Below are 25561 nucleotides of genomic sequence, written 5' to 3' on the forward strand. Positions count from 1 at the left end.
TGCTCAGCCCACCGCACGGCAATTACCCCATCTGCTGAGTACTTGCTAAGGTCTGGTGCTGCCCCAGCACTTCCCACATTTAAGCCTCACATAACCCAGGAGGCGGCTCTGACTACCCCCTTATTATTAGGCAGGAACCAAGCTCAGACAGGTCAAATGAGCTGGCCCAGGCCATAGAGTTGAAAGTGGGGGGACCTGGAGTGGGACCCAGACTTTCAGCTCCAAGGAATGTGCTTCAAACACCGTGGTTGCCCACAGATTCCCCCGTCATCAGCGGGGTAAAGGGCTAAGACAGGCAGGCTCATTTAGAGAGCAGCAGACAGGGCGATTGATAGACTGGCAACCAAAGAAGAGATGGGAACATCAGAAAGAGCAGAATAAGAATTAAAAGCATGGCAATCTGGTCTGTTTCCATAAGGACTAAGAGCCCTCCACACCTCACTAGGCCCCCAGTGCATCCCCGTACACCTCATCGTAGGTAACAGCAGGAAAAGAGCCTGTTAGGTTAGGATTAGCAGAGTCAGCAAACAAAAACACAGGAGTCTCAGTTTAATTTTAATTTCGGATAACAACAAATTATTTTTTAGTCTAAGTATGTCCCATGTAATAATGGGGGCATGCTTTTAATCAAAAACCTCTTTGTTGCTTATCTGAAATTCAAGTTGACTGGGCATCCTGTATTTTACCTAGCAACCCTATGTCCACTATAGACTTGATTTTAAAAAGGAAGAGAGTATGCAATGTATTCTAGAGAGATTTCCTTCCAAAACGGGTAAAATAAAATGATGGGTGCTTAAGTGATCCTTTACAACAGATGTAACAAATAAGAACTGTATAAATGACAGATGCCATAAGTAAAGAGATAAACAAAATAGAGGTTTCTTTCTCTTTCATATAAAAAAAATCAAAAGGTCAAAGGTCCACAGTGTCATCAGAGACCTGGACTCCTCCTACCTTTTTATTCTGCCATTCTTAGCATGTGACTTCCAGTCTCACTGTCGCCTCACAAGCCAAGAGAGTTGCTGGAGCCCCAGCTATCATATCAGCATTCCAGGCAAGAAGCGAGGAGCAGGTGGAGGAAGAATATGAAAAAAAGCACATGCCAGCTGTCTACCCCCCTTTTCATAAATTCTATAATACTTGACAATTTCTGCTTACATCTCATTGGCCAGAATTTAATCACATGGCCATATTTAGTGGCAAGAGAAGCTTGGAAATGTAGTGTTATAACTGTGTACACTGCCACACTGTAAAAAATCAAGGATTTCTTAGTAGAAGAAGGGGAATATGGATATTAGGTAGGCAGGTAGACAATAAAACACGATGTCCTCTTTCTTTGTATATTAGGACACCTGGCCTTCCTGCAGGAGGACTTTAAGGGCCCACTTTTGAAAAAGGTTTAACATGCCTGCTATTTTGTTTTATAGACTTCACTCATTACAAGCCTAAGCCACCAAAGGTTACAATTTAATATAACAGAAGAGTAATAAAATAAAGCAGCAGATTGATCTTTTTATATCTAAAATCTAATTAAAAAGAATTTTTTTAAGGAGAAGAGTAAACTCCTTGAAGAATAAATTCCAGGTCTCTGTGGATAGCCCCACTTTATCAGGCGACTGTAATTCAATTCAGGCTTTGCCCAGATCCTCTCGTGTGCCTGGCACGGCATAGAACCAGGGGGTAAAAGGAGGGCTGAGTGGTGCCCGCCCACGGGGTGGTCACTCGTGGAGGTGATATATGTGTGTGAAATGGCCTGAGACGGTGCCTGGGTTCCTTCCTGATTAGGTTAGGTGGGGAAATCAATCATATTCCCGACAAAACTCATCCAAATGGAGAAGAATTCCAGTCACTGATGCTCTGGGCAGGCTGTAAAGACCTGCATTAGCTGCTGCATCAGTGACTCCTGTTTTGGGGGAATTTTCTGGGTCTCCTGAAATTGCTCAGTGATTTGCATGGGTCTCTTGAATTCTGCTGAGAATATTTCACCTTTTAGATTCAGTATGAAGCAAGCTCTTAAAAGATGAAAAGAAAGCAAGAAAGAAAGGAAGCAAGAAAGCAAGAAAGAAAAAGAAAGAAAGAAAGAAAGAAAGAAAGAAAGAAAGAAAGAAAGAAAGAAAGAAAGAAAGAAAGAAAGAAAGAAAGAAAGAAAGAAAGAAAGAAGAAAAAGAAATCCTTGCTTTGCCCTCAATCTTTGGGTCATTAAAAGCATGTTGAGATGTTCAAAAGGGACTCACGGGCTCCATTTCAGTCACAGGTCCAGCCTTGAGAGGCCACTCATTCCCAACTCCAGGGGGAAAACATGTGAAGGAGGGGTCAAGGGACTGCTCTGTGTCCATCAGCTCAATAACCACTTCGAGGGAGAAAAAAGATGCAGCACAGCGGAGACGAGTGAAGAATGCTTTTCAGTGTCCCGTGCATATCGCCCCCCCGTGGAGGAGAGGGGACTTGCTTCCTCTTACCTCCAGCTGGTGAAGGGATCTTTACCGAGAGAGCTCAGAAGGCAACACAAGTCCCCCAGGGCCTGGTGCAACAACTCCCACCTGAGAAATCTAAAGGTGGGGAGGGGGTGCCTGGCTAAAGCACCCCTTGGCGGTGACACTCTTTCCCTGAGAGCCAGTTCAAGGTGGGAGCTTCTGGGGACCAGGTGTACATCTGGGAGAGTCTTTGATCTTCCCAATGGATCGCCTGGGGGGAGAAGAGACCTCAGTGGAAGAGGTCTAATCTCCAAGGACTGGGGATGGAATTACAAATAACAAAAGACCAGCCAGAGAAGGTGTTTTCACAGGAGTCAAAAGGATAGCAGAAGTCCGCTCTTCCCTGTTGAAATCTCCAAAGACCATGCAAAGTGCCTGGTGTGATAAGCTTTCAATATCTGCTGAGATCAGTGAGCAGTGATGCCAGCCCAGGACCTCCCAGTCCAGGCAAACCTTGCCTGTCACCTTCTCTGGGGCTTCTTCCTGCAGTTCTGGAGCACGCAGAGACCACTGCTAGCAACCCAGGTGGAAAAACAGTATCCCAGCCCCTCCCCTCCAGGAGCTGGGGGCGGGGACAAGCTGTACTTTTGAGGTTCTGACTATTATATGGGACTGGACATTTAAAATCCTGGCTGGAGAGAGAGGCTGGGAACGTCAGATTTCCTCCAGGATTTCAGTTTCAGATTTCATCCAGAGGTGGAGTAAGCATCCCAGCAGGTTTGAACCTGAAGTGCGGCAAGAGGAAGTTTTGTCTTTTGCACCCAATGAGTCTCACTTGTTCAACGTACCAGCTACGTGCAAAAACTTTAAAAATATCTCGGGGTTAATCTCCCAGTTTCAAGAAAGCACAACAAGCAAGACATTCATTAGGGCGACATTTACACTTCCTGCATCACCTCTAAATACCTGCTTACGTGGAGCTGGTTCTTCTAACGGTGGCACTCATCTGTGATCTATTTGTAATTTGGATTTCTTTAAGTATCTGGGAGCCATGCTCTAACATTACCCAACTTCCTGGAGTTTAATACAGATAAACTCACTTGGAATCTCATCCGTGTGGCACTTAATTCCAGAAGAATTAGGATAATGCCATCAGCCTGTTACCCAATTGCATGGGTCCTGAGAACAAAGTATTTCAGAAACCCTGGCATATGTTTGAGTTTCACATGCCTTTTATTTTTGTAGTGGGGACTCACATACTCAATATTCTCCCACATTGGACCAGCGATCAAGGCAAAGTGTCTGGTTTTAGCTAACACATAATTACCTTTTATAATAAAGTTGCAGCTGGACAGTTGAGGAGGCATTGAGAGGGATACAGTGAAGTAGAGATAAGATCTGGGCCCTTGAAGAGGTTTATGCTGTGTGGACATTGGCTACTGTCCCAGCTCTGACAAGTGTCAGTCTTGGAGATAAACCTCTGTGTGTCTAGCACTCCCCACACAAAGGTCAAAGGATAACTGGCTTGTTCTAATTCCCGGGCCAGGGGAGACAGGCGGGCAGGGTATCCTGGGTTCAATGATGCTACATAAGCCAGACGCCTCTCAGACCTTTATCCATGGGATGCTGTCCCAATGTGACTTTACTTTCTTTTTAGTGATTTTTAAAATTGTGATAAAGGATACACAACATAAAGTTTACCATTTTAATCACTTTAAGTGCAGTAACCATTACCACCATCCATTTCCACAGTTTTTTTTTTCATCTTCCCAAACAAAAACCCTGTACCCAATCAACACCAACTTCCATTTCTCCACTCTGCCTGCCCCTGGCAATCACCTTTCTACTTTCTGTCGCTATGTACGTGCCAATTTTAGGCATCACATATAAATGGAATCATACAACATCTGTCCTTTTGTGTCTGGCTTCTTTCACTTAGCATCTTTTCAAGGTTCATCCATGTTGTAGCCTGTATTAGAATTTCACTCCTTTTTGTGGCTGAATAATATTTCGTGATGTGGATACACCACATTTTGTTAATCTATTCATCTGTTCACTGATACTTGGGTTGTTTCCACCTTCTGACTATTGTGAAGAATGCTGCTATGAACGTTGGTGAACAAGTATCTGGGTCCCAGCTTTCAATTCTTCGGGGTATGTACCTGGGAATGGAATTGCTGGATCCTGTAGCAATTCAGTGTTTAACTTTTTGAGGAACCTCTAAACGGTTTTCCCTAGCAGCTGCACCATTTTAACCTTCCCACAAGCAATGCATGAGGGTTCCCATTTCTCCACATCTTCCCCAGCACTTGCTATTTTCCCCTTTTTGTTTGTTTGTTTAATTACAGTCATCCTAGTGGGTGTGAAGTGGTGTCTCATTGTGGTTTGACTTGCATTTCTCTAGTGACTAATGATGTTGAGCTTTTTATGTGCTTTGTTGGTCATTTGTGTATCTTTCTTTAGAAAAATGTCTGTTCAAAACCCATGCCCACTTTTGAATTGGCTTGTTTGGGTTTTGTTGTTGTTGTTGTTGCTGAATTGTGAGGTTCTTTATGTATTCTAAATACTACAAATTTACAAATATTTTCTCCTATTTTGTGGGTTGCCTTTTCACTCTCTCAAGTCCTGTGATACACAATCAAATGGGGCTTTTTACATATTTTTTTTTAAAGTTTGATCTGACAAAGATCTACAGCTGCCAGCTATGTAATATTAATTAATTCATCTATTTAACCAACAAGTATGTATTAAGGAGACCCTCGTTCTGGGGTTTATGTTCACAAGATATAGTAGCCACCAGACAGCTCCCCTTCAAAGCGTTTATAGTCTAGTCAACAAGACACTTCCCGTAAAACAGAGAGGCCAAAAAACAACCACAATGGATGTTTGCAGCTGACATATGATCATTTCAAACGTGTGAATTCCAGTCGGATATGAGGGGAGTGCCCCTGCATCAAGGGAGGTTGGTCAGGGAAAGCCACACAACTCCATATCACCTGCCCCAAACCACACGATCACATTTCTCACCAGCAATCAATGTTTCCACCCTCACAGGAGATGCAATGTGGCTTCTAAACTAGCAAGAGCTTGAGAACATTAACTTTAGGTGTTACAACATCCCCAGCTCGGTTAGTTCCTCACCAGGTCAAGATTATTATATTCTGGGGAGAGAGCTTCTTTGTAGCTTTGCAACAGATATAAATACATCACCAGCCTGCCTTTCATGGGGTCTACACCATCAAAGTTACAGAAACATTCTTTATTGAGCACCTAATCTATGTCATGTGTGCTCTGTTTTCTTAATCTTGATTTTTAAATAATAATAATAAAAGTTATTTACTGTTATACGAGGGTGAGTCAAAGATTATCTGCACTCTGGCTGTACAATTTATTTTAATTAACTTTTAGAAAAGACAAATACATCATTTTTCAACATAGTCTCCTTGTTTTTTTAATACACTATGTCCATCTGTCAACAAGCTTTTGTATTCTCTCATTAAAAAATATTTTAGGCTGAGCTGCAAGCCACGAATGCACCACTGTCTTCACTTCTTCATCAGAAGTGAAAAGCTAAGTCTGTTGTGGATTACTTCACAGGCAGAGCCATGGCTGATTTGCAAATGATTTGCCCCATAACCCACTGTCACTCGTCTATTCCACAGAATCATTTCACACGTACGCACAATATTGTCATCAGCCGTGGACGTGGATGGGCGTCCGGCTCCTTCTTGATGGCTAACACTTGCGCGACCTTCCTTGAATTTCTCTACCCATTCATACACACTTCTTTGTGACAAAACACTTTCTCCATACTGCACACAAAGTCTTCGATAAATAACGGCACCAGGTACACCCTCAGGCCACAAAAAACAAATCACTGCACGCTGCTCTTCTTTTGTGCAAATCACAAGTGGGGCATCCATTTGTGCTAGCACCGCAGTTACAAATGAACTGATGTAACACGTTCACACCTGCACAGCAGTGACTGGGGAGACTTTAGCCTTGAATGGAAAGCTCTGATAAGACAGTGCGGCCAACAGAAGTTTTAAGATAACTGGAGTGTGGATAATTTTTGACTCACTCTCGTATATCACTGAATTTAACAGTAGATCTTGCAAAACAAAAAAGTTAAAAGGCAATTATTTATACAATCAAAAGAGTCTATAGTTTTCAAAGCCTTCATCTTAAGTTCTTATGAAGAGGTTTTCTGGCACAGATAAGATGGGTTTATAGAAGCATAAATCCCTGGACAATATCAGGGATATCCTCATCACAGGTCCTGGGCCTTGGACGTGTGAAAGCCAATCAGAAATCATGGTTGCCAAGCACTATTCACAATAGCCAAGACATGGAAACAACCTAAATGTCCATCAACAGATGAATGGATGAAGAAGATGTGGTACGTATATGCAATGGAATACTACTCAGCCATAAAAAAGAATGAAATAATGCCATCTGCAGCAACATGGATGCAATTAGAGATTATCCTACTAAGTGAAGTAAGCCAGAAAGAGAAAGACAAATATATGATATCACTTATATGTGGAATCTAAAATATGACACAAATGAACCTAGCTACGAAACAGAGACAGGCTCAGATATAGAGAATAGACTTGTGGTTGCCAAGGGGGAGGGGGTTGAGGGAGGGACAGAGTGGGAGGTTGAGGTTAGCAAATGTGAGCTATTATATATGGAATGGATAAACAACAAGGTCCTACTGTATAGCACAGGGAACTATATTCAGTATCCTATGACAAACCATAACGGAAAAGGATATAAAAAAAGAACATATATATGTGTATAACTGAATCACTTTGCTGTACAGCAGTAATTAACACAACATTGTAAATCAACTATACTTCAATTAAAAAATATTGTTAAAGAAAAAATCATGGTTGCTGAAATGATAATACAAGAGGGAAATACTGTATCTGAATTATATATTGTTTTTCAGCAACATTTTTGTTACTTAAGGCAAAGGACACATACTTCAGGGAGCCTAATGGCACTGACTTGACTTGCCAACTGTTCCTACTTGAAGCCTGGCTTCCCTACGAAAGTTTAAGCTCCTCGAGGATAGCCGTGCCTCTGGGACCCTCGAAGACTTGCTTGAGAAGGACTTCCTGATGGCCCAGTGGTTAAGACTCTGCACTTCCAACATGGGGGTGCAGGTTTGATCCCTGGTCGGGGAACTAAGATCCCACATGCCACGCAGTGTGGCCAAAATAAATTAATTAATTAAAAATAAAGTATTAAAAAAAAAGACTTGCTTGAGAGAGGGGGGACCCAACTGCTTAAGCCAAAAGGCCAGGCAGCATCCTTGATTCCTCCTCCCTCGTCACCTACATCTAATGCATCAGCAAATCCCATCAATTTCCTCTCCGGAGACTCTCTCCACAGAATGCAGGTGTCTCCTTTGTGTCAACCATGTGTTTTTGATGATTTGACATCCGGGGGCCTTGCTGACCCTAGAGGGACTGCCCCTCCCAGGGCTAGTCAGTTCCTAGAAATAGTCTGTGATTCACTCTGGAGTGTGCCTTTCATATGCAAACAAACCAATCCAGATCCCTAAGCCCCAGCCTCCTTCTCTATCAGGCTCTCACACTCAGGGCTACTCTCTACCTGCCCTAATCACCCTGGACCAGATATAGACAACTAGGGGGCAGCCCCTATGCCCCAGATCCTGCTGAAACTCTTCAAACTGGCCAATCCCAAGCCTGCTGACCCTGCCTTGCCCGTGCCTTCCCTTGGAAACCACTGTAAAGGCCCTTGTACACATTTTCCCTCACTCCCTGGCTCCTGGCTGACCCTGGTGCATCCCCATGTGGCCCTGTGTGGGTGGCAGGGCAAGCTCTCTCTTCTTGGGAACTGTAACAAGATACCTTCTCAATGACAGTCATCTCCTAACCTGTTGGCCTTGCCATACCTGAATAGTAATAGCATTTTAATACATCCTGGAGCTGTACCCCTAGCCTGTCTGGACCCTACAATAACCGCCACCCACTCAATGTGCTTCTCCTCCAGGCCTGCAGCCCAGGAGCCCAGGGACTTTCCAAAATGAAAACTGATTGTGTCCTCCTCTTATTTAAAATTCCCCAGGGGTTTCCACCACAAATTAGAGTAAATCCACATTCCTTTGCCTGGCCCAGAAGGCCCTGTGTCCCAGCTCCTGCAACCTGTTCTTGGGCCTCGCCTTGCTCAGTGCTCCAGCCACACTGGCCTCCTTTCAGTTCTGCGGAGACACCAAGCTATTTCCTGCCTCGGGGCCTTTGTACGTGCTGTTCTCTCTGCCCAGAACACTCTTCCCTTAGCTTTTGTGCAACTGGCCCTTTTCCCTCTAGTCTCCATCAAATGTCACCCCTGGAGAGGCCTTCCTTAACTGTACAGTCAGACATTCTATTCCATTATTCTGTTTCATTTTCTTCATTGCCCTTGTCACTCTGTAACTATTCTCTTTCTGTTTTATTTGCCCATCTTTCCACCACATACCCCGACTCGGAGTAGAATGTAAGCTCCTTGAGAACAGGAGTCTTGTTCATGGCCATATTCCCTGAGCCTAGACAGCCTGGCGTGTCATATTGGATGAATGAATGAGGGGTACCTTACCTGTGTTTCCAGGACTGGAGAGGGGAGTGGAAGGGGCTGAGGAGTGAGGCGTTGTCCCCTGCTGTGACCCTGCAGCCACTTGGAAGCTGCTGGTTCACCAGAGGCTCCCCAGCTCTTGGCCTCAGACCAGCTTACTGCAGTGTCAGGGCTGGGAGAGGCAGACAGTGCCCGCTTCCTGGAGAAGCCAACGGGAAGCTGGTCTCTGTCTCGTGAGGTTCTGCTGACCATCACATTTCCCCTGCAAGGGTGGCTTGTCCTTCCGCAGACCCCAGGTTCATCCGCCGCCTGCTCCAGAAGCTTGGCTGTCCCCAGGCTGCGTCTCCACTTGGCCCAAAGGATACGATGCAGCTTTTGCCGGTGCAGAGATGTCTGGGGTGGCTGCCAGCACTTTTATCTTTTCATTTCATCTGCCAGCCAAGAGCTTTTCCCTGCTTTTGCCTCTTGAAGCTTAAGGCAAGAAATGTTGACCTTGAGCACAGGTGCTTCTTAATTTGTTACTCAAGGTCCCCTGTCCTGGTTCACATCCGACCCAGCTGCTCCCCAATCTTCTCTCTTCCTTTCCCTTGACCCCGGCAGCCTCAAAACAAAATTTGGGATTTTTTTTTTCTGAGATCCGGTTCAGGCAGTAGGAGCCCTTCTAGTTTGCCCCCTTGAGTTCCTTGGTTGCCTAGTGGTTAGGGTTCGGCACTGTTACTGCTGTGACCTGGGTTGGATCCCTGGTTGGGGAATGGGATCTTGCAAGCTGTGCTGTATGGCATGGCCAAAATAAAAAGAAAAAAAGAAAAAAAAAAAGAAAATAGACTCAGCTTAGCTTGACCCCTTTACTCAAGGGTACCAAGGCACCTCTTTAGACTGTGGCCAAGTGGCCACTTGGTGAAAACATTTCCAGAGTCATGTGCAGAGTGAAAGGGACTCCAACCCCTGAACTTGAGGGCTCTGGTTCCCCATCTTGCACCACATTCATTTGACAAACATTTTTTGAGGATCTGCTGCTTGCCAGGCATTGGTCTGCTGGAGTCTGTATTACTGGACTGGGGAGGGCCTTGGGTCATGCCAGTGTTTCATAGTGATCCAAGCAGATGTGTTTGGAGCACATTATGTGACAGTTCAACAACTGGGACAACTGGATAGCCACACGCAAAAAAATAAATTTGGACCCCCTACCTCTCACATCATATACAAAAATTAACCAAAAATGAATCAAAAACCTAAATGTATGAGCTTAAAAGCAAACTCTCAGAAGAAAATGCAAGCATAAATTTTCATGATATCGGATTAGGCAAAGCCTTCTTAGATGTGATTCCAAAAGCACAAAGCAACAAAAGAAAAAAATAAACTGGACATCAAAATAAAAAATTCTTATGCTACGAAAGACACCATCAAGAAAGAGAAAAGACAAGCCACAGAATGGGAGAAAAATTTTGCAAATCTGGTAAGGGGCTTGTATCTAGAATATATAAAGAATTCTAACAACACAATAATAAAAAGGTAACCCACTTGAAAAATGGGCAAAGGATCAGACCATTTATGTCTCCAAAGAAGACACACAAACGGTCAATAAGCACATGAAAAGATGCTCAATGTCACGAGTCATTAGGAAAATGCAAATCAAAAACACAATCAGATCCACCTCACACCCACAAGGATGGCTAGGATCAAAAAGGCAGATAATAACAAGTGCTGGTGAGAATGTGAGGAATACGATCACTGTCCATTGTTGGTGGGCATGTAGACTGGTGCAGCCACTGTGGAAAATAATCCGGCAGTTCCTCAAAAAGTTAAACATAGAGTTACCATATGATTCAGCAATTCCACTCCTCGGTACATACCACAGAGAATGAAAACATACGTCTGCACAAAAAACATGTACACATATGTTCATGGCAGCATTATTCATCATAGCTCAAAGTGAAAATAACCCTGGGAACCATATTCAATCTCCTGTGCTAAACCATAATGGCAAAGAATATAAAAAAGAATGCATATATGTGTATACTTGAATCATTTTACTGTACAGCAGAGATTAACACCACATTGTAAATCAACTGTACCTCCATAAAAAAAAGTGAAAATAACTCAAATGTCCATGAACTGATGAATGGCTAAACAAAGCATGGGATAGCTGTGCAATCAAATGTTATTTAGCAACAGAGAGGAATGAAGCACTGATACCTGCTACAACATGAACCTTGAAAACATTATGTGGACACACTGTATATATGTATCTAACATATTATATATACACAAAAGGCCACATATTATAGGATTCCGTTTATATGAAATATATAGCATAGGCAGACCACAGAGACAGAAAGTAGATTAGTGGTTCCCTAGGGCTGAGAGGGTTTGGGGGAAATAGGGAGTGAGTGTTAATAGGTACATGGTTTCTTGTTGGAGTGATTAAAATGTTTTTAATTGATTGTGGTGATGGTTGCACAGCTCTGTGGCTATATTAAAAAATAAAAAATTGTACACTTTAAATAGATGAATTGTGTAGTATGTGAATTATATCTCAGTAAAGCTGTTACCAAAAAATCATGTGATAAAGATCCTGGACAACGAGGAGGGTCTGAGAATCTGGAAATCTATAATTTGTGGCAGGCAGAATAATGACTGCCTCAAGATGTCCAGGCCTTAATGTCTGGAACCTGTGAGGATGTCACCTTACATGGCAAAAGGGACTTTACAGCTGCAATTCAAGATATTCATTCTGAGATGGGGAGATGATCCTGGTTTACATGCTTGTGCCCAGTCTAATCATACGAGTCCTTAAAAGCAGAGGTCCTTTCCCAGATGCATCAGAGAGATGAACCTGAAAATAAGGATGAGAGATTCAAAGCACTTGACCTGCCATTGCTGGCTTTGAAGATTGAGGAAGGCAGCCACAAACCAGGGAATGTGCTAGCCTCTAGAAGCTGGGAAAGGCCCTCAGCTGACAACCAACAAGGAAATGGGGATCTCAGTCCTAAAACCACAAGGATCTGAATTCTGCCAACATCCAGATGAGCAAGAAAAAGTCTCCCCTTGAAAGGAATGCAGCCCTGCCACTCCGTGTGTGTGTGTGTGTGTGTGTGTGTGTGTGTGTGTGTGTTTTAATATTTATTTATTTATTTGGTTGCTTTGGGTCTTTGTTGCAGTACTTCGTTGCAGCACACATACTCTTAGTTGCAGCATGTGGGATCTAGTTCCCTGACCAGGGACTGAACCTGCACCCCCTGCATTGGGAGCACGGAGACTTAGCTACTGGAATGCCAGGGAAGTCCCCACCCCTTGGTTTTAGCCCAGTGAGGCCCATGTCAGACTTCTGACCTACAGGGCTGTATGATAATACATTTGCTTTAAGTCACTAAATGGTAGTCAATTGTTATGGCCACAACAGAAAACCAATACACAGCTACTTTATGTAGACTTTTTGAAGCCAATCTTTAAAAAAAATAAAAAAAGAGTGCTGGGCTTTCTCATGCGTGGGAATGAAAAGATGTACTCACAGCTGAAGATCCATAACACCTGTTCTTTCCTCCCCACCCTGTGCAAAGAGCAAAGAGTGAAGGAGTAGAGCTGACTCGGTGACTGCTGCCCCAAAATAGAAACTGCAACGTGATTTTATTTCTAACTCCACTGCCCTCTCTTGTGAGTCATTCATCTCTGCAGGTCTCACTTTCCACGTCTGGGAAGCAGGCTGAATTAACCCTGACTTCTGCCTACCTCACAGTTTAGGAAGACGAAAAAAGTCAGCTTCAAATAGAGCTCCAGCGTGCTCCTTGCAGACACAGTTCAGGTCACAGGACAACCTCCCCACCCCCCAGCACGAGGCATCACTCCTTTCTTCCGGCTTCCTTCTGAGGGTTTTGGGCACACCTGGTCCCGTGGGATGTGGAGTACCTTGTGATGTGGCCTTGTAGCTGCTGTTAGCACAGAAATGAGAAAAGCTTTAGGTATGCAAAGGTGCTAAAGCTCATCACAAAACCCCATGGACAAGGTTTGAGATTTCTGGTTTTAGGGGGAAAATACTCTCACATCTAGATGAAATCAAATTGTTTTCATGATGGAAAGAAAGCAAAGTAATGGTTCAGATCAGACTAGGGTACAGAGTCAGGAGGAGACTGAGATAAGGACTAAGAGTGAGGGAGGAGGGTTAGAGAAATGAAAACATCTCTACTATGTGTGGGCGTGGAAGTACCCATGGCTGGGAGAACAGCTGTGACACCCTAGGCTCATTTCATGTCACTCCCCAGTCCCCACCCCACTGACACCTAAGTGGACACATGCATTTTCTTAATAAGCTGGTTACTGCTGATTTGGCTTTGGGATGTTTTGAAAGATGCCCTCGAAGTAACCGAAGATCACTCTCGTGATGGCTGTAGGGATCTGGGAAATGTCCCCTCTGTTCACATCAGTCTCTGGGCACTGCCTTCTCCCATCTGTGCCTCCCTTGGCCTCGGTTTACGTGGTATGTGAGTTCACAGTGTGCCCAGGGTTACAAACATGGGAAGGGCTCTTGGCCGAGTCCTGGCATTGTCCAGTAGGGTTTGGCTGGCCCCTGCCCTAGACCCTCCTACCCACTTCCAGCTGTGGAGGCAGCAGGGCAGGGACCTGGCTCTTTGACTCCCCCTCCCCTGCCCAGGCCCACCCAGTATGGCCAAATCCTTGCTAAGGCCCCCAGATGGCCCCTGGCCTTGGTGACAGTGGAGCCCAGCCCCCCTTGGCTCCCCAGCCTTCCTGGAAAGCTCTTGCCTAATATCCTGTGTGGTAATCATGCCTGTTGGCCCTACTTAGTCCTGCTGGCCACTGCCAAGTTCCTTCTGCTAGTTCCTGACATTCCCACCTCTAATGGAACCTTCATGAAATCAAAAGCTGCTAGAAGTTTTCTTTGGTCAGAATGCTCTCTCTTGGGTGGTCCAGAGCTCTGCAGCAGAGGTGACCAGGCATTCTTTTGTCTCTGGGATGGGAGGAAGGTGGGTCTGAAGAAGGCAGAGAGCTAAGATGCTAAGAAGGGAGAGAGTAGGGATGAGATGGAGGATCTACATCCAGGAGGTGGTCCTGGGTGGTCTGGCTGGTCATTGCAGCAGCAGCCCTGCCTTACTGAACTCAAGGTCTCCCAGGGTCTGCTGAGAAGCAGGAAGGAGCAGCTGCCCCACTGGGGACACTGACCGCACTGTAGGGCTAGGAGAAAAGTGGGCAGGAAGGTGAGGGTGAGGGTCAGGTACCGCATGGTAATGTGAGGAGTGGGGCAGGGGACTAGCATACCATCCACTGAATGCTCAGAGAGGCAGCTCACCCTGTCATCTCTTTATAATCTCACCATCACCCGCAGAGAAGGCCTTCTTCCCATTCATGGCCTTGCTGATAAAGCCAGACAGGTGCAAGCTACCACTTCCTGGGCACTTATCACAGGTTAGTGTCTTCAAGGTCACACAAGCGTAGGCAGAGATTTGAAGCTGTCTCGTGTAGACACGGCCATAGCCTGCTCTCCTGCACCCCTAAATCACTACTTCTGGATATTAAAAATGGGATGCACCAAGCCGCTCGAGCTACAGATGGAGAAAAGCGAGGCCTAGGGAGATCACGTGACCCATTCCAGGTCCCACCGCTTGTGCCAGATCCCGGGGAGGAGCCCGCAAGCCGGCTCCACGACACACCCGCTCCCCTCGGCCCTCGCGTGCCCCAGAAGGCAGCCCCCACGATGCACAAGAAAAGCCAGGGCGGCAGAGACGGGCCTGCTCGCTTCGCTCCTAAGTCCAGCCCATCCCCGCGAACCAAGGAACCCTTTGGGAGGCCCCCGCCCCTCCACCGCCTAGGGGGCGTGGCCTCGCCTGCGCCTCCGGCGGCGCTGCCGCCGCCCGCCCCTGGCTCGGCCCCACTGCGCGCGCCCCTCGCCTGGTCCCACTGCGCGCGCGCGTCCCCGGAGCGGGGGCCCTACTGCGCGCGCGCCGAGGCCGCTGGGGTCTGAGGTCCGGGCCGCCCTCGCGGACGGGGACGCGTCTCGGGTTGGGGCCGGGAAGGGGCAGCCGGGCCGCACCTGGCCTCGCGCCCCCCCCGCTCGCCGCCCCCGGCGTCGCTGGCGAAACCCGCACGCGCGTCTGGAGAGGGGCCGCGTGACGCGCACCTGTCGGGGCGGGCCCGGCGGGCGGAAGAGGATGCGCTGGGCCCCGGCCCGGCCCGAGCCCGGCCCGCAGCACCGCGCGGCCCGCGCCGCCCCCGACGTTTCCCGGAGAAGCGGCCGGCTCTGACGGGCGAGATGAAGTAAGCTGCCTTCCCCGCTTTCTCTCGGCTCCTTCGGCCGCGGGAGTTCATCACAGCCGCACGGCGGCTGCGCGCTTGCGCCGGGCCGGACCCCCAGGCCCGGGAGGCCGGTCCCGCGTGGTTGTGCAACCCTCGGGCGTTTGGTCGGGAAGAGTCGCCGCAGCCACCACCCACAGCCGGAATTCCCTTCCCCGCCTTCCTTCCGCAAAATTAATTAATTCTGCACGTCCTCCTCCGCAGATCCCTTGGTCTGCAGGCATCCAGGCCCCGTCGAGGCTGGTCCGCAGGGTCCCCTTTCCTAGGCTTTCTGGAATTCAGTTCAATGAGAGGAGGAACTTAAGGCTTTTTTTTTTTTTTTTTTTTTTTACTCACTAGGATTTGCTTAATGTTTGGCATTAGCGCTCAGGTTTCCGTCAGCGTTTCAAATACATCCATCCAATGAATGGTTTTGCAGAAGTAAACCTATCTGGGCCTCTGAAGATCAGCTCACTCAAACTTAAATGGTTAGCAGGAAGTGAGAACTTAGGGAAAAATCATAAGCCGAAATTCCTTGCCACCCACCCACCTGTACCCGCTACCAGGCCCGTGGCTCGTGAAAGGTAGCCAATGAGGGAAACCTGGGTAGGCGGGGTGTATTTTAAATTATGTTGTACATCTTCAGGGATGGGTAGAGTTGTTGAGCTTATGAGGCTCACCTTTTGGCCAGTTTTAGGAGCACTTGAAATAAAAATGCTCAGTGTTTTGGCATGAACAGAGCTGGTTTTTAGGCAGTATTGTGTGTAACTGTTTCTTTGAGGTACATAACTGCTTAGCAAATAACCACTCCAGGCAGATATTCAAGTTATTTTTATCCAAAGACTAGAATTTACTCAGTGACTCTTATTGTTTCAGGCCGTTTAAAAGAGAGACAGTCAAATCTGTGGGCAAACAAAAGGAAACCTGGAGGCACCTTCCGTCATCTGTGGCCTGCCTGGTTCTCACCTTAATGATGTAATATGAACAAGGCAAGACGTCATTGCTTGTTGCCAGATCTCACCGTGGGCTCTGCCAGGCCTTAACACACGGGCAGAGTAGGAAGTCTGGTTTTGGTTTTTGTCGCCTTGAGCTGGGAGCTGGGTGGCTCTCTGTCTAGGAGACCCCTTACCACCATTGCCTTCCAAAGTATTTTCACAGCCATGATCTGGGTTTGTTTTTGTTTTTTGCCAACATTAAAATGAGGTGTCTGATCCTCACTTTCCAGCTGGAGAAAAGGCCCTGAGTAGTTAAATGAAAGGCCCAGGGCTGCAGATTTAGAGGTTTACTCTACTCCCGTCTTTCTTCAAGCCAGATTAGAAGCCCCTCGTGGGCTGGGGCGGGGACTCTTCTTAACCATCTCAGCATCACATCCCTTTGATTTTTCATCAGTGTGACTGGAAGGTCACGAAGCTGTCGATGAGCTGTTCCTTAGCAGTTTTTTTCTGTCGTGGTACGTTAATTGGTTCTGTAGCGGTTCCAAGAAGCTAGCCAGAAAAGTCACTTTATTCATGATGCTGTTGGTTTAATAATGACAGAGGCTAACATCTCATGGGCGCTCACTGTACACCGAGCATCGTGCCAAGTGCTTTATATGATTGTCTCCTTTTGTGCTTCTCATCGACTTGTTTTCCCACTCTGTGGTCGGGGTTGGGAGAGGTTAAGTAACTTGCGTGAGATCACACAGCTACTAACTGGCTAAGGAGTCCAGAAAGGAGGCCCCCCCCCCCCCGCCAAGGGCCTTCCAGGTTTTAAGAAAGCAACTCAGGCTTAAATACAGTGTCTTCGTGATGTCAGAAGGAAGGTGCGTGAACTGCTAGCGTGGACATGGGAGGCCAAGGCCATTCACAGCAGTTGGTGGTCAAGGCGACCTGACCTCAGGAAGCAGAGCTGCCAACACTGGCTGCTGCGAGTGTTTAGATCACGGTCACTCCAGTCTTGGAGGGGAGCAGAGTCAGTGTCCACACTAAAACAGTGTTTTAAATTTGCCACTTGGGGTTGCAGTGACATATGTTACAGGTAGGCGGGAAGTAAGTGCTGGTAAATCCTAGTACGTCTGCGCTGCCTGACCTTCAGAAAGTTATTTTCTCTCTCTGCACCTTAGTTTCCTCTCTACTATTCTGAACATGGGGACACTAATAGTACCTACCTCATAAGCTGTGTCAAGAATTAAGTGGCGTGGTGCACGTGAAGCTCTTAGCCCAGTTATTTGGCACTTAGTTAAATACTCTACAGATAATCTCTTTTATTATTCATAGTGTTGTTACAAGGAGTGAACTGCTGCTAACGTGTGCTGTGTCACAGTGCTCAAAGTCACCATTAGAGATTTATTCCTCCCTGCCTTCATTCACTCACAGGTGCTCAGACACAGGTGACAGTGGTCTTGGGCAAATGGAATTTGCTTGTTCATTCAGCAAATGTTTACAGTGTACCTTCTGTGTGCCAGGCCCTGGAGGTAGGCAGTGAACAAAACACAAAAACCTCTGTCCTCATTGGCACTTAGGTTCTAGAGGGCAGGGGTGACAGACAATAAATAACATAAATATGCTTATCACATACAGATACATACGATGGGGAGAAGAAAGCAGGGGATGAGATGAAGGTGGGAGGTTTACGATTTTACAGAGTCGGCTGAGAAAGCCTCACTGAAAAGGTGACATTTCAGCAAAGAATTACAGTTAGTGGAGTGGACCACGTGGACATCTGCAGGGAAAAGTAGGTCAGGCAGCAAAAACAGCAAGCGCAAAGGCCCTGAGGCAGGAGGATGGGTCGCTGAGCCCAGAAAGGGACAGAGAATAGGAGAAAATATCAGAGAGGTAATAGGTGGGAGGCCAGAATGTGTAGACCCTGCACGCCACCAAACAGAAGAATCACATGATCTGACCAATGCGATAAACAAATCACTCCAACTTCTGGGTTCAGGCGAAGATAGAAACGGGAGGCCAGTGAGGTGGTTCCTACGGTGGTGCAGACAGAGGTGATGGTGGCTAGGACCAGACTGGAGAGGTGGAAGGTGGTGAGAAGTAGTTGTATGCTAACTGAATGTTGGTGATGGGAACTGTAGGACTTACTGACGGATCGGATGACCCAGGGTCTCTGGCCTGAGCACCTGGGAGGTTCGAGTTGCGCTTTACCGAGAATGGTGAAGATCTGCATTTGGAGCACTTGGGAGATGGCTGTTCAGTTTTGAACGAGGTGAGTCTTGCAGACATCCAGCTGTTGGTGTCAGAGTAGCGGTTGATTGTATGAGCCTGGAGTTTAGGGGGAAAAAGTCCAGACTGGAAATAATGACTTGGTGTACCGGCAGTTGTGTGCTGGTGAATGTTTAACAACCTCTGAAAGGAGTGGCACTTGGTGGTGGGGAGCCAGGTTGATGGCATTTGCCGACAGACACCTGTGGAGCAAGGGTTCCCAAGGCTGCCAGCGTCAAGCACACCGTAATGGAGGGTCTTCACCTTACGGATGCAGTAGACTAAATAATGTCAAGAGCTTAAATAATAGAAAGATGAAGTAAATCAATAAGGGAGTGTTGAGTTTTGAGTATTTAATACCTTGTTTTGTTTTGTTTTTGTTTTTAAGAGATTTATTTATTTATTTTCTTTGGCTGAGCGGCACAGCTGGCAGGATCTTAGTTCCCCGACCAGGGATTGAACCCAGGCCCTTGGCATTGAAAGCTTAGAGTCCTAACCACTGGACCACCAGAGAATTCCCATAATACCTTTGTTTGTTTTTAAGAACTTTTATTGAGGTATAATTGACATACGATAAACTGCATATATTTAAAGTGTACAATTTGATATTTTTTTCTCATTAGTAATAATACCTTTGTTTTTAATATAACTACTTGGGTTATAAATTTGTGTGATTCGGTTTTGAGTAATGGCCGTGTTTAACAGCTGACTTGACGGGCTCCCGCAGGTGTGGCAGTGGAGTCTTGTGTGCAGGTAGGCGGTGGCTCCAGCACACTGTTTGGGTCCCGGGGACCCAAGGTCGATACCGAAGGAGGTGATGAGAATAAGGACTCTCTGAGATTAGGGAGGAAAAAGGCCTCAGACCCATCTTGGGGTCCCGTCCCCCGTCTAGCCCTGAGGGGGAAAAATGCAGGTCACAGTTCCTCACGAAGGGTTCGACTTGCATCCGCGTGGGGGTGTCTGTACGGAGGGCCCAGAACACAAAGGAGAAAGTGCAGGAAACATACTGGCGTTGGCGAGGGTAGGAGGGTCTGGGCACATCCCCTTATACTTTAGCTAAGAATCATCTTCACTTTGAACTCCCGTTTTACTCCCATGCATTCTTTTAAAAAATTCCAAGCTCCTGAACTGTGATTTGAAGCAAATTCCCTTTCCTCCTGCCGGGCAAACAGAAGGTAGAGGTCAAAGGTGTCTGTGTGGCATTGGGAAAGGGAACAGCAGCCACTGGCGTTCACCTCCCAGCTCCTTCCTCCCGCCCCTTGTCTGCCGGGACCAGAGGATCAGAGCTGTTTCCTCCTGTGGTTTCCCAGGAACGGCTGTCCCGCTGGAGCACCTGCCCCGGCCGGGGCTGTGCCGGGACTGGTCCTGGGTGTGCCCCACATCTGCCTCTTGCACTTGGGCAGAACGGACTGGAACCCCACTCTGGTCCTTACCCTCTGGCTGGCCACGTCAGCGCTCACCGCTTTGGGATGTTAGCAGCGCCGTACTGTACAAGGTGAGTCTCCCAGGATGCCTGATAGGAACCGCTTACCCTGGAGCCGGGGGCAACCAGAGGTGCCCTGGACTCTGGACATGGGCCCGGTCAGTCCCCACTCTGGGATGAGCCTGTCACCCCCTGGAGGATGCCTCCGCGGCACCGCACTTTGTAGCATAGTGTGTTTCTGGCACGTATCTCAAATAATAATTGTTGTAAATGAGATTGCATCCTCCACACACTGAAGTTATAGCTTCGAGGAGTTTGGCCTTAACTTCTGAGTGACACTCAGTTATCAGCTCCGTGCTTCCTATTTCAGTCCTTTATTTCCCGGCCTAAGGATAATAGAAACATTATCTCCTTTCCTTAGAAAACAGAGTTGAGGGGCAGGAAAGTACCTTAGAGCTCCTTTAGCTCCATCTCTTCACAGATGGGGAAACTGAGGCCCAGTGGGGTACATGCATGTTCAAGGTCACATGGTGTTTGGGTTCTTCTCGGGAGGAATCACCACGTGTTCCAATCCACAGTCAAATACTCTGTCCTCCTGTCCCGGAGCGGCTCAGACTTTGCACTAATGGTTTCCTTGTTTATTAGTTAAAGATAGAAGCCATTCAGAGCAGGGTCAGCTGTTGGAATGCCACCTCCGGGTGTTTTGGCTAAGTTTGAGTGTGTCATCTTAGGACATGTATTTCACAGCCCGTTCCTCTCGGGGTAGGCAAGGAGGCAGGAGGAAGTGCTTCAGAAAATCCTTCAGAAGTAGAGCCTCGCAGCCCGAGAGCAGTTTAGGCCACAGGTGGGTGTGGAGCCATCTGGTTCCCTGTCACCTCACCTCTGCTCCAGGGCTGGGACCCTGTCTCGACTTTGACATAATTGGGCTTCTCTGAGCCTGTTTGTTCCCCTGTCAAGTCAGCAGGGAGGATACCTGTTTTCCTCCTTTTGGGGTGTGAGGACCGGCCAGGGGAGGGTTATGTAGATGCCAGGGTGTGTCCTGTGCTGTCTGCAGGGCTGGGCTCTATAGCCTGAGAGGCGGGCATGGCACAGATTTTCCTGCCAGCTGCGGCACAGTGCCATCCTGGGAGGGCAAGGGGGCACTTTACGTTAATTAACTTAGCGTTTGTGTAGGGCTTTTACCATCTCAGCCAATCTTCGCAAACCTGCATTAGTTTGGGGGTGTTAGCCCATTTGTTAGGTGAGGACTGACTAGGTGACTTCATTGGGTCACACAGCTCGGAGGTGGCCTTGAGCCCGGGTCCTCTGACCCAAAGGCCACCTTCCTCCACTCGACTAAGGGAGCCCTTTAACACAGTGACTGGGACCTCGGGCTCTGGGACTCGACAGTTGGCTCCACCTACCATTTCCTCATCTGTGAAATGGGCATCCTTGCAGAACTCCGTCCCAACACTGTCTTCAGGGGAGGTTGAGAGTGTGCGTTTCCGGCGTCTGGCACACGCCGACTGCTCGGTAAATGTCGGGTGTTATTAGGCTCGAGGTGGTTAGCAACCAGGTTTTGTGGGGGGATGGGCAGATCTCGACCACGCGAGGCTGCTTTGAAACACCCATGTCTGCGTGTGCCCTGGGCCTGCTGGGTCAGAGGTTGATTGCCGTGGTGGAGGGAGTAGGAGGCAGGTTGAAGACCCTCCGGCTGAATCTGACGCTCTCCTCTCATGCTGGCCCTGGCTCTGGGCTTCACCGCTCCGTGTTCCAGAGCCCTGCTCCTCACAGTGGGCTCCTTGGACCAGCTCTTAGCACCTTAGACCCCATCCCCAGACCCTCTGTGTCAGAATCTGCATTTTAAAAAGCTCCCCAAGGGATTCATAAGCATGTTAAAGTTTGAGAAACACTGTTAAGGTTTAAAAACATGGTAATAAGAAAACCAAACACGCAGACCCACACTCCCCTCCCCCGTGCTCCTTTAAGAAAGGGTTATTCCCTGGTTGTTTAGCCACCACAGAGTAAGCAACCGTGTTGCAATAACTGATATTTCTGATTCATATTTGTTTAAGGAAGGCCGGGGACGGACGCAAGAGATAAGGGTGGCTAACCTGAGAACTGGCAGCACGGACAGGGTGGCAGTCAGCGTCAGAACAGGATTAAATAGCCGGCCCAGGGGTTGTCGGCTCAGGCCAGGTGGCCGAGCGTCAGGGCTTTCTGCAGTCTTCCGGGGTGGGGGTAGACGTGCTGGCCGTCGGGGCTCCCTCACCTGCCCACCCAGGCACGTCCAGACCCCTGCCTACCAGTATCTGATCAGGAGCTCTGAGATGCCGCTGACAGCTGGTGGCTCCTCCTCCTCCAGGCTGTTCTCTGGGCTTCAGGTTTCTAGCTGCCTCTTTCCCGCACTGACCTTGCAGCTTTTCCTTCCCTCCAGACAGGGGCAGGTGCCACTTGAGAAAGAAATGCTTGAAGGGCCAAAGACAGGAAAGCAGAAGCAAGTGGGAAGTGGTCCTGCAGGTCATCTGTGGGTTTGGGCGTGGGCACAGATAGGGGGACAGAGGAGGAGGAAGCTGAGGGGCTGCTCGTGTGGTCCTTGGGTCCTTCCGTTAAAGCTCCAGTGACGGAAATGTCTGGTGTCCTGTAGATTCTGGTGCAGACACTGTTGCGAGAGCCTCACTTTGTTAGGCCACTAACTGGGGACATCTTGGAGAGAGATGGGGAGGAGGCAAAGGGCAGAGTGGGAGGAGGGGGTCTGACGTCAGAGTCAGGGGCAGGTCTGGTCCCTCGATATAGGGGATGATACCGGGATGTGGGAAGCACTGCAGGGCCTTTGCAGAAGTCCTCCTGTGTCTTTAAACCTCAGTGTCCCGATCTGTGTAACTAGGCGGTAGCCTCATTGTTGAGGATTTTGTTAATTATTGGTAGAATACCTGCCGTGTAAGAAGTGCCAAATCAGTCATCTTAGTTCCTTCTTCGGTCCTCCCACGCCCCAGGCTGGGCCCTGGTCTCCCCGCCTGTGTCTGAGAGCCGTGTTGCTTTCCTCCCACCTCTCTCTGCCTTTCCTTCAAAGCTCTGGCCTTGGTGGGAAGTTGGAGAACGGGAGAGCTGGGGAGTAAGAATTGAGCCTGTGAAGTCCTACAGCCTTGGTCAGAGCAGAAGGCCAGAGAAAGTAAACCCCCCGGTGCATTTGTGACAGGTCCGAGGCCTCTCGCCTTTGCTGCATGTCAACTACTTCAAATTAGGCTGAAAACTAGCCAGGAAGTTGGGCTAACCTCGCGGAGGCCACAGTGCGTAACTGCTGCCTGTCAGCTCCGGAGCGGAGGAGCCTGGTGCCTGCCCGACTACCCTGCTTTCTCACCATGGGACCTTCAGCTGCCTGAGCCTCAGCTTGTCTATCTGCAAAATGGGGGGACTATGATAGTACCCCTTCCACTGATTCTTTTCAGGCTCTTGTCTGGATTCAGTGAGAGCTAATGCACAGAAGCGCTTAGCTCCGTGTTGGGCACGTGCTAGCATTCAGTGTTTGCTGTTATTAGCAATACTCCATAATGATAGCTACCCTCATATAGCGCTTAATAGGTGGTAGGCATTGTCCTAAACACACCCTGAATATTAACTCATTTTATCCTGTAACAGCCCCGTGGTGTAGGTATCACTAATACCCCCATTTCCGATGAGGAAACCGAGGTGCAGAGAGGTTACGTAATTTTTTAAAAATTATTTATTTAGGCTGCCCCAGGTCTTAGTTGCGGCACTTGGGATCTTTTAGTTGAGGCATGTGGACTCTCAGTTGCGGCATGCATGTGGGATCTAGTTCCCCAACCAGGGATTGAACCCGGGCCCCCTGCATTGGGAGCACAGAGTCTTAACCACTGGACCACCAGGGACGTCCCAGAGAGGTTAAATAAATGTTCAAGGTAAGGGTTGAGCTGGGATTCAGACTCAGCCAGTTGGTCCCAGAGTCTGTGTTTTTGATCACTGTGCTATAACAATGATTAGTGGTCATTTTGTGCTTGGGCCTGTCGACACGGGAAAAGCAGAGGAAGAAGTGAGGGGGTGGCAATGTCTCCTCCCAGCTCCAGCAGTCATCCAAGACCAAGGCCTGCTGCTTTGATGGCCCCAACCACCCGTTCTGGTGGACGAGATTGGCCTTGGTCGTAGAATGGACAGCTCCAAGTGCACAGCAGCGCCAGGGCCTCCCTGGGGGCTGATGCCACCTTGCCCTGCTCCTGCAGCAGAATGGCCCACCTTTAGCAAGTGGTGTCGTCCCTGCTTACAGGGCAGCCTCCTGACCCACTGGCTTCTTGGCACAGAAGCCAAGCTGCCGAGGAGGGAGAGGGAAGCTGTGGGACTGTAACATTTTCCTGAAAAACAGGTAGCTGTTTCTTGCCAAGCAGGAAATGTTTGATAACCTGGAAATGTGTCCCCCCCCCCACACTGCAGCCACCTGAGCCGTGTCTGATCCTTCCTTGTTCCTTGTCTTCTCCACACGCCCCAGGCACCCAGGCCTTTGGAAGATGCTCATGGTGGCCGTGTGCGTGGCCCTGCTTGGCTGCCTGCAGGCCCAGGAACACCAAGGACACGTCTCCGTAATCCTGCTGGGAGCCACTGGGGACCTGGCCAGGAAATACCTATGGCGGGGGCTGTTCCAGCTGTACCTGGAGGAGGCCGGGAAGGGCCACAGTTTTCGCTTCCATGGGGCTGCTCTGACGAGCACCGAGCAGGGCCAGGAGGTCATAGCCAAGATCCTGGAGTCCCTCTCCTGCCCCAGGGACATGGCCCCCAGTCGCTGTGCTGAACTCAAGGCTCAGTTCCAGCAGCTGAGTGAGTACCGCCGCCTGAAGATGCCCGAGGACTATCTGGCCCTGAGCAAGGACATTGAGGCCCGGATCCAGCATGAAGGCCTCCGGGAGGCCGGCAGGATCTTCTACTTCTCGGTGCCGCCCTTCGCCTATGCGGACATTGCCCGCAGTATCAACAGCAGCTGCCGTCCAGGCCCAGGCGCCTGGCTGCGGGTTGTCCTCGAGAAACCCTTTGGCCATGACCAGCGCTCAGCCCAGCAGCTGGCCACAGAGCTTGGGAGCTTTTTCCAAGAGGAGGAGATGTACCGGGTGGACCATTACCTGGGCAAGCAGGTGAGCCTCAGCTAGGAGCCTTCCGGGGTGGAGGGAGCTGGTGCAGGTAGCCCATGTCCAAGGGCCACATCACTGGTGGCCAAATCGGGCCTGAAGGCATCGTGAAATCTGGGTTCCTGTGGTCATCTTGACTGTGGGCAGGAGGTGAGAGGCTGGAGGACAGGCGGTGAGCAGCAAGGACAGGACTGCTTGGCCCCTGTCCACATGTCCAGCTGCCTATCCTTTTGTGTATCCTGTCCTCTTTGTTTCCCAGCCAGGGTCTGGGCTCTTGATTTCTCAGCATTGCCCTGCATTCTCTGCAGAGGGGGCCCCGAGCCTCTGGGGTCTGGGCTCAGCTTCCAGCTGGGTGTGCTGTGGAAATTAGAATTAACCACCTTACTCCGCACCCATCTGCGTTTTCTCGGTGCCTTTTTCTTCCTGAGTTTTGTTTTGAACCAGAAGGCTGGTAATGAGATCTTAAAACAGAGTAGAGACCCTAAGTCCACGCTTCTCCAGGCCCAGTGGCAGAGCGAGGGGCTAGCCTCCTGGGTGAGACTGGTCGGCTGGCCAGTTAAC

The 25561-nt window shown here is 48.6% G+C and overlaps 1 protein-coding gene and 1 long non-coding RNA gene across 8 annotated transcripts in view; one reads left to right on the forward strand and one right to left on the reverse strand.

Moving 5' to 3' along the window:
• Window positions 1–39: 39 nt before the first annotated feature.
• On the reverse strand, window positions 40–15248 carry LOC130829287 (uncharacterized). Of its 2 annotated transcripts, XR_009047480.1 has the most exons (4): window positions 15127–15221; window positions 12726–12925; window positions 11689–11832; window positions 40–3199 (listed from the first exon to the last, which is right to left on the reverse strand). It is a non-coding gene; the product is annotated as an uncharacterized LOC130829287 (long non-coding RNA). The 2 variants fall into 2 exon arrangements; XR_009047479.1 differs by lacking the exon at window positions 12726–12925 and having other exon boundaries at window positions 15127–15248.
• H6PD (hexose-6-phosphate dehydrogenase/glucose 1-dehydrogenase) overlaps window positions 15126–25561 on the forward strand; it is a 30064-nt gene continuing 19628 nt past the window's right edge. The window contains exons 1-3 of one of the 6 annotated variants that reach the window (XM_057695591.1): window positions 15132–15263; window positions 19777–19961; window positions 24315–25006. In XM_057695591.1, coding sequence (XP_057551574.1) covers window positions 24389–25006 — 618 coding nt within the window. In that variant the 5' untranslated portion in view covers window positions 15132–15263; window positions 19777–19961; window positions 24315–24388. Of the gene's footprint in view, window positions 15264–18339; window positions 18471–19776; window positions 19962–20017; window positions 23789–24314; window positions 25007–25561 lie in introns of those variants that run through there. The other 5 variants (XM_057695573.1, XM_057695606.1, XM_057695599.1 and 2 more) reach the window with 5 other exon arrangements.

The sequence above is a fragment of the Hippopotamus amphibius genome, chromosome 1 (genome assembly GCF_030028045.1).
Source record: "Hippopotamus amphibius kiboko isolate mHipAmp2 chromosome 1, mHipAmp2.hap2, whole genome shotgun sequence".
NCBI lineage: Eukaryota > Metazoa > Chordata > Mammalia > Artiodactyla > Hippopotamidae > Hippopotamus > Hippopotamus amphibius.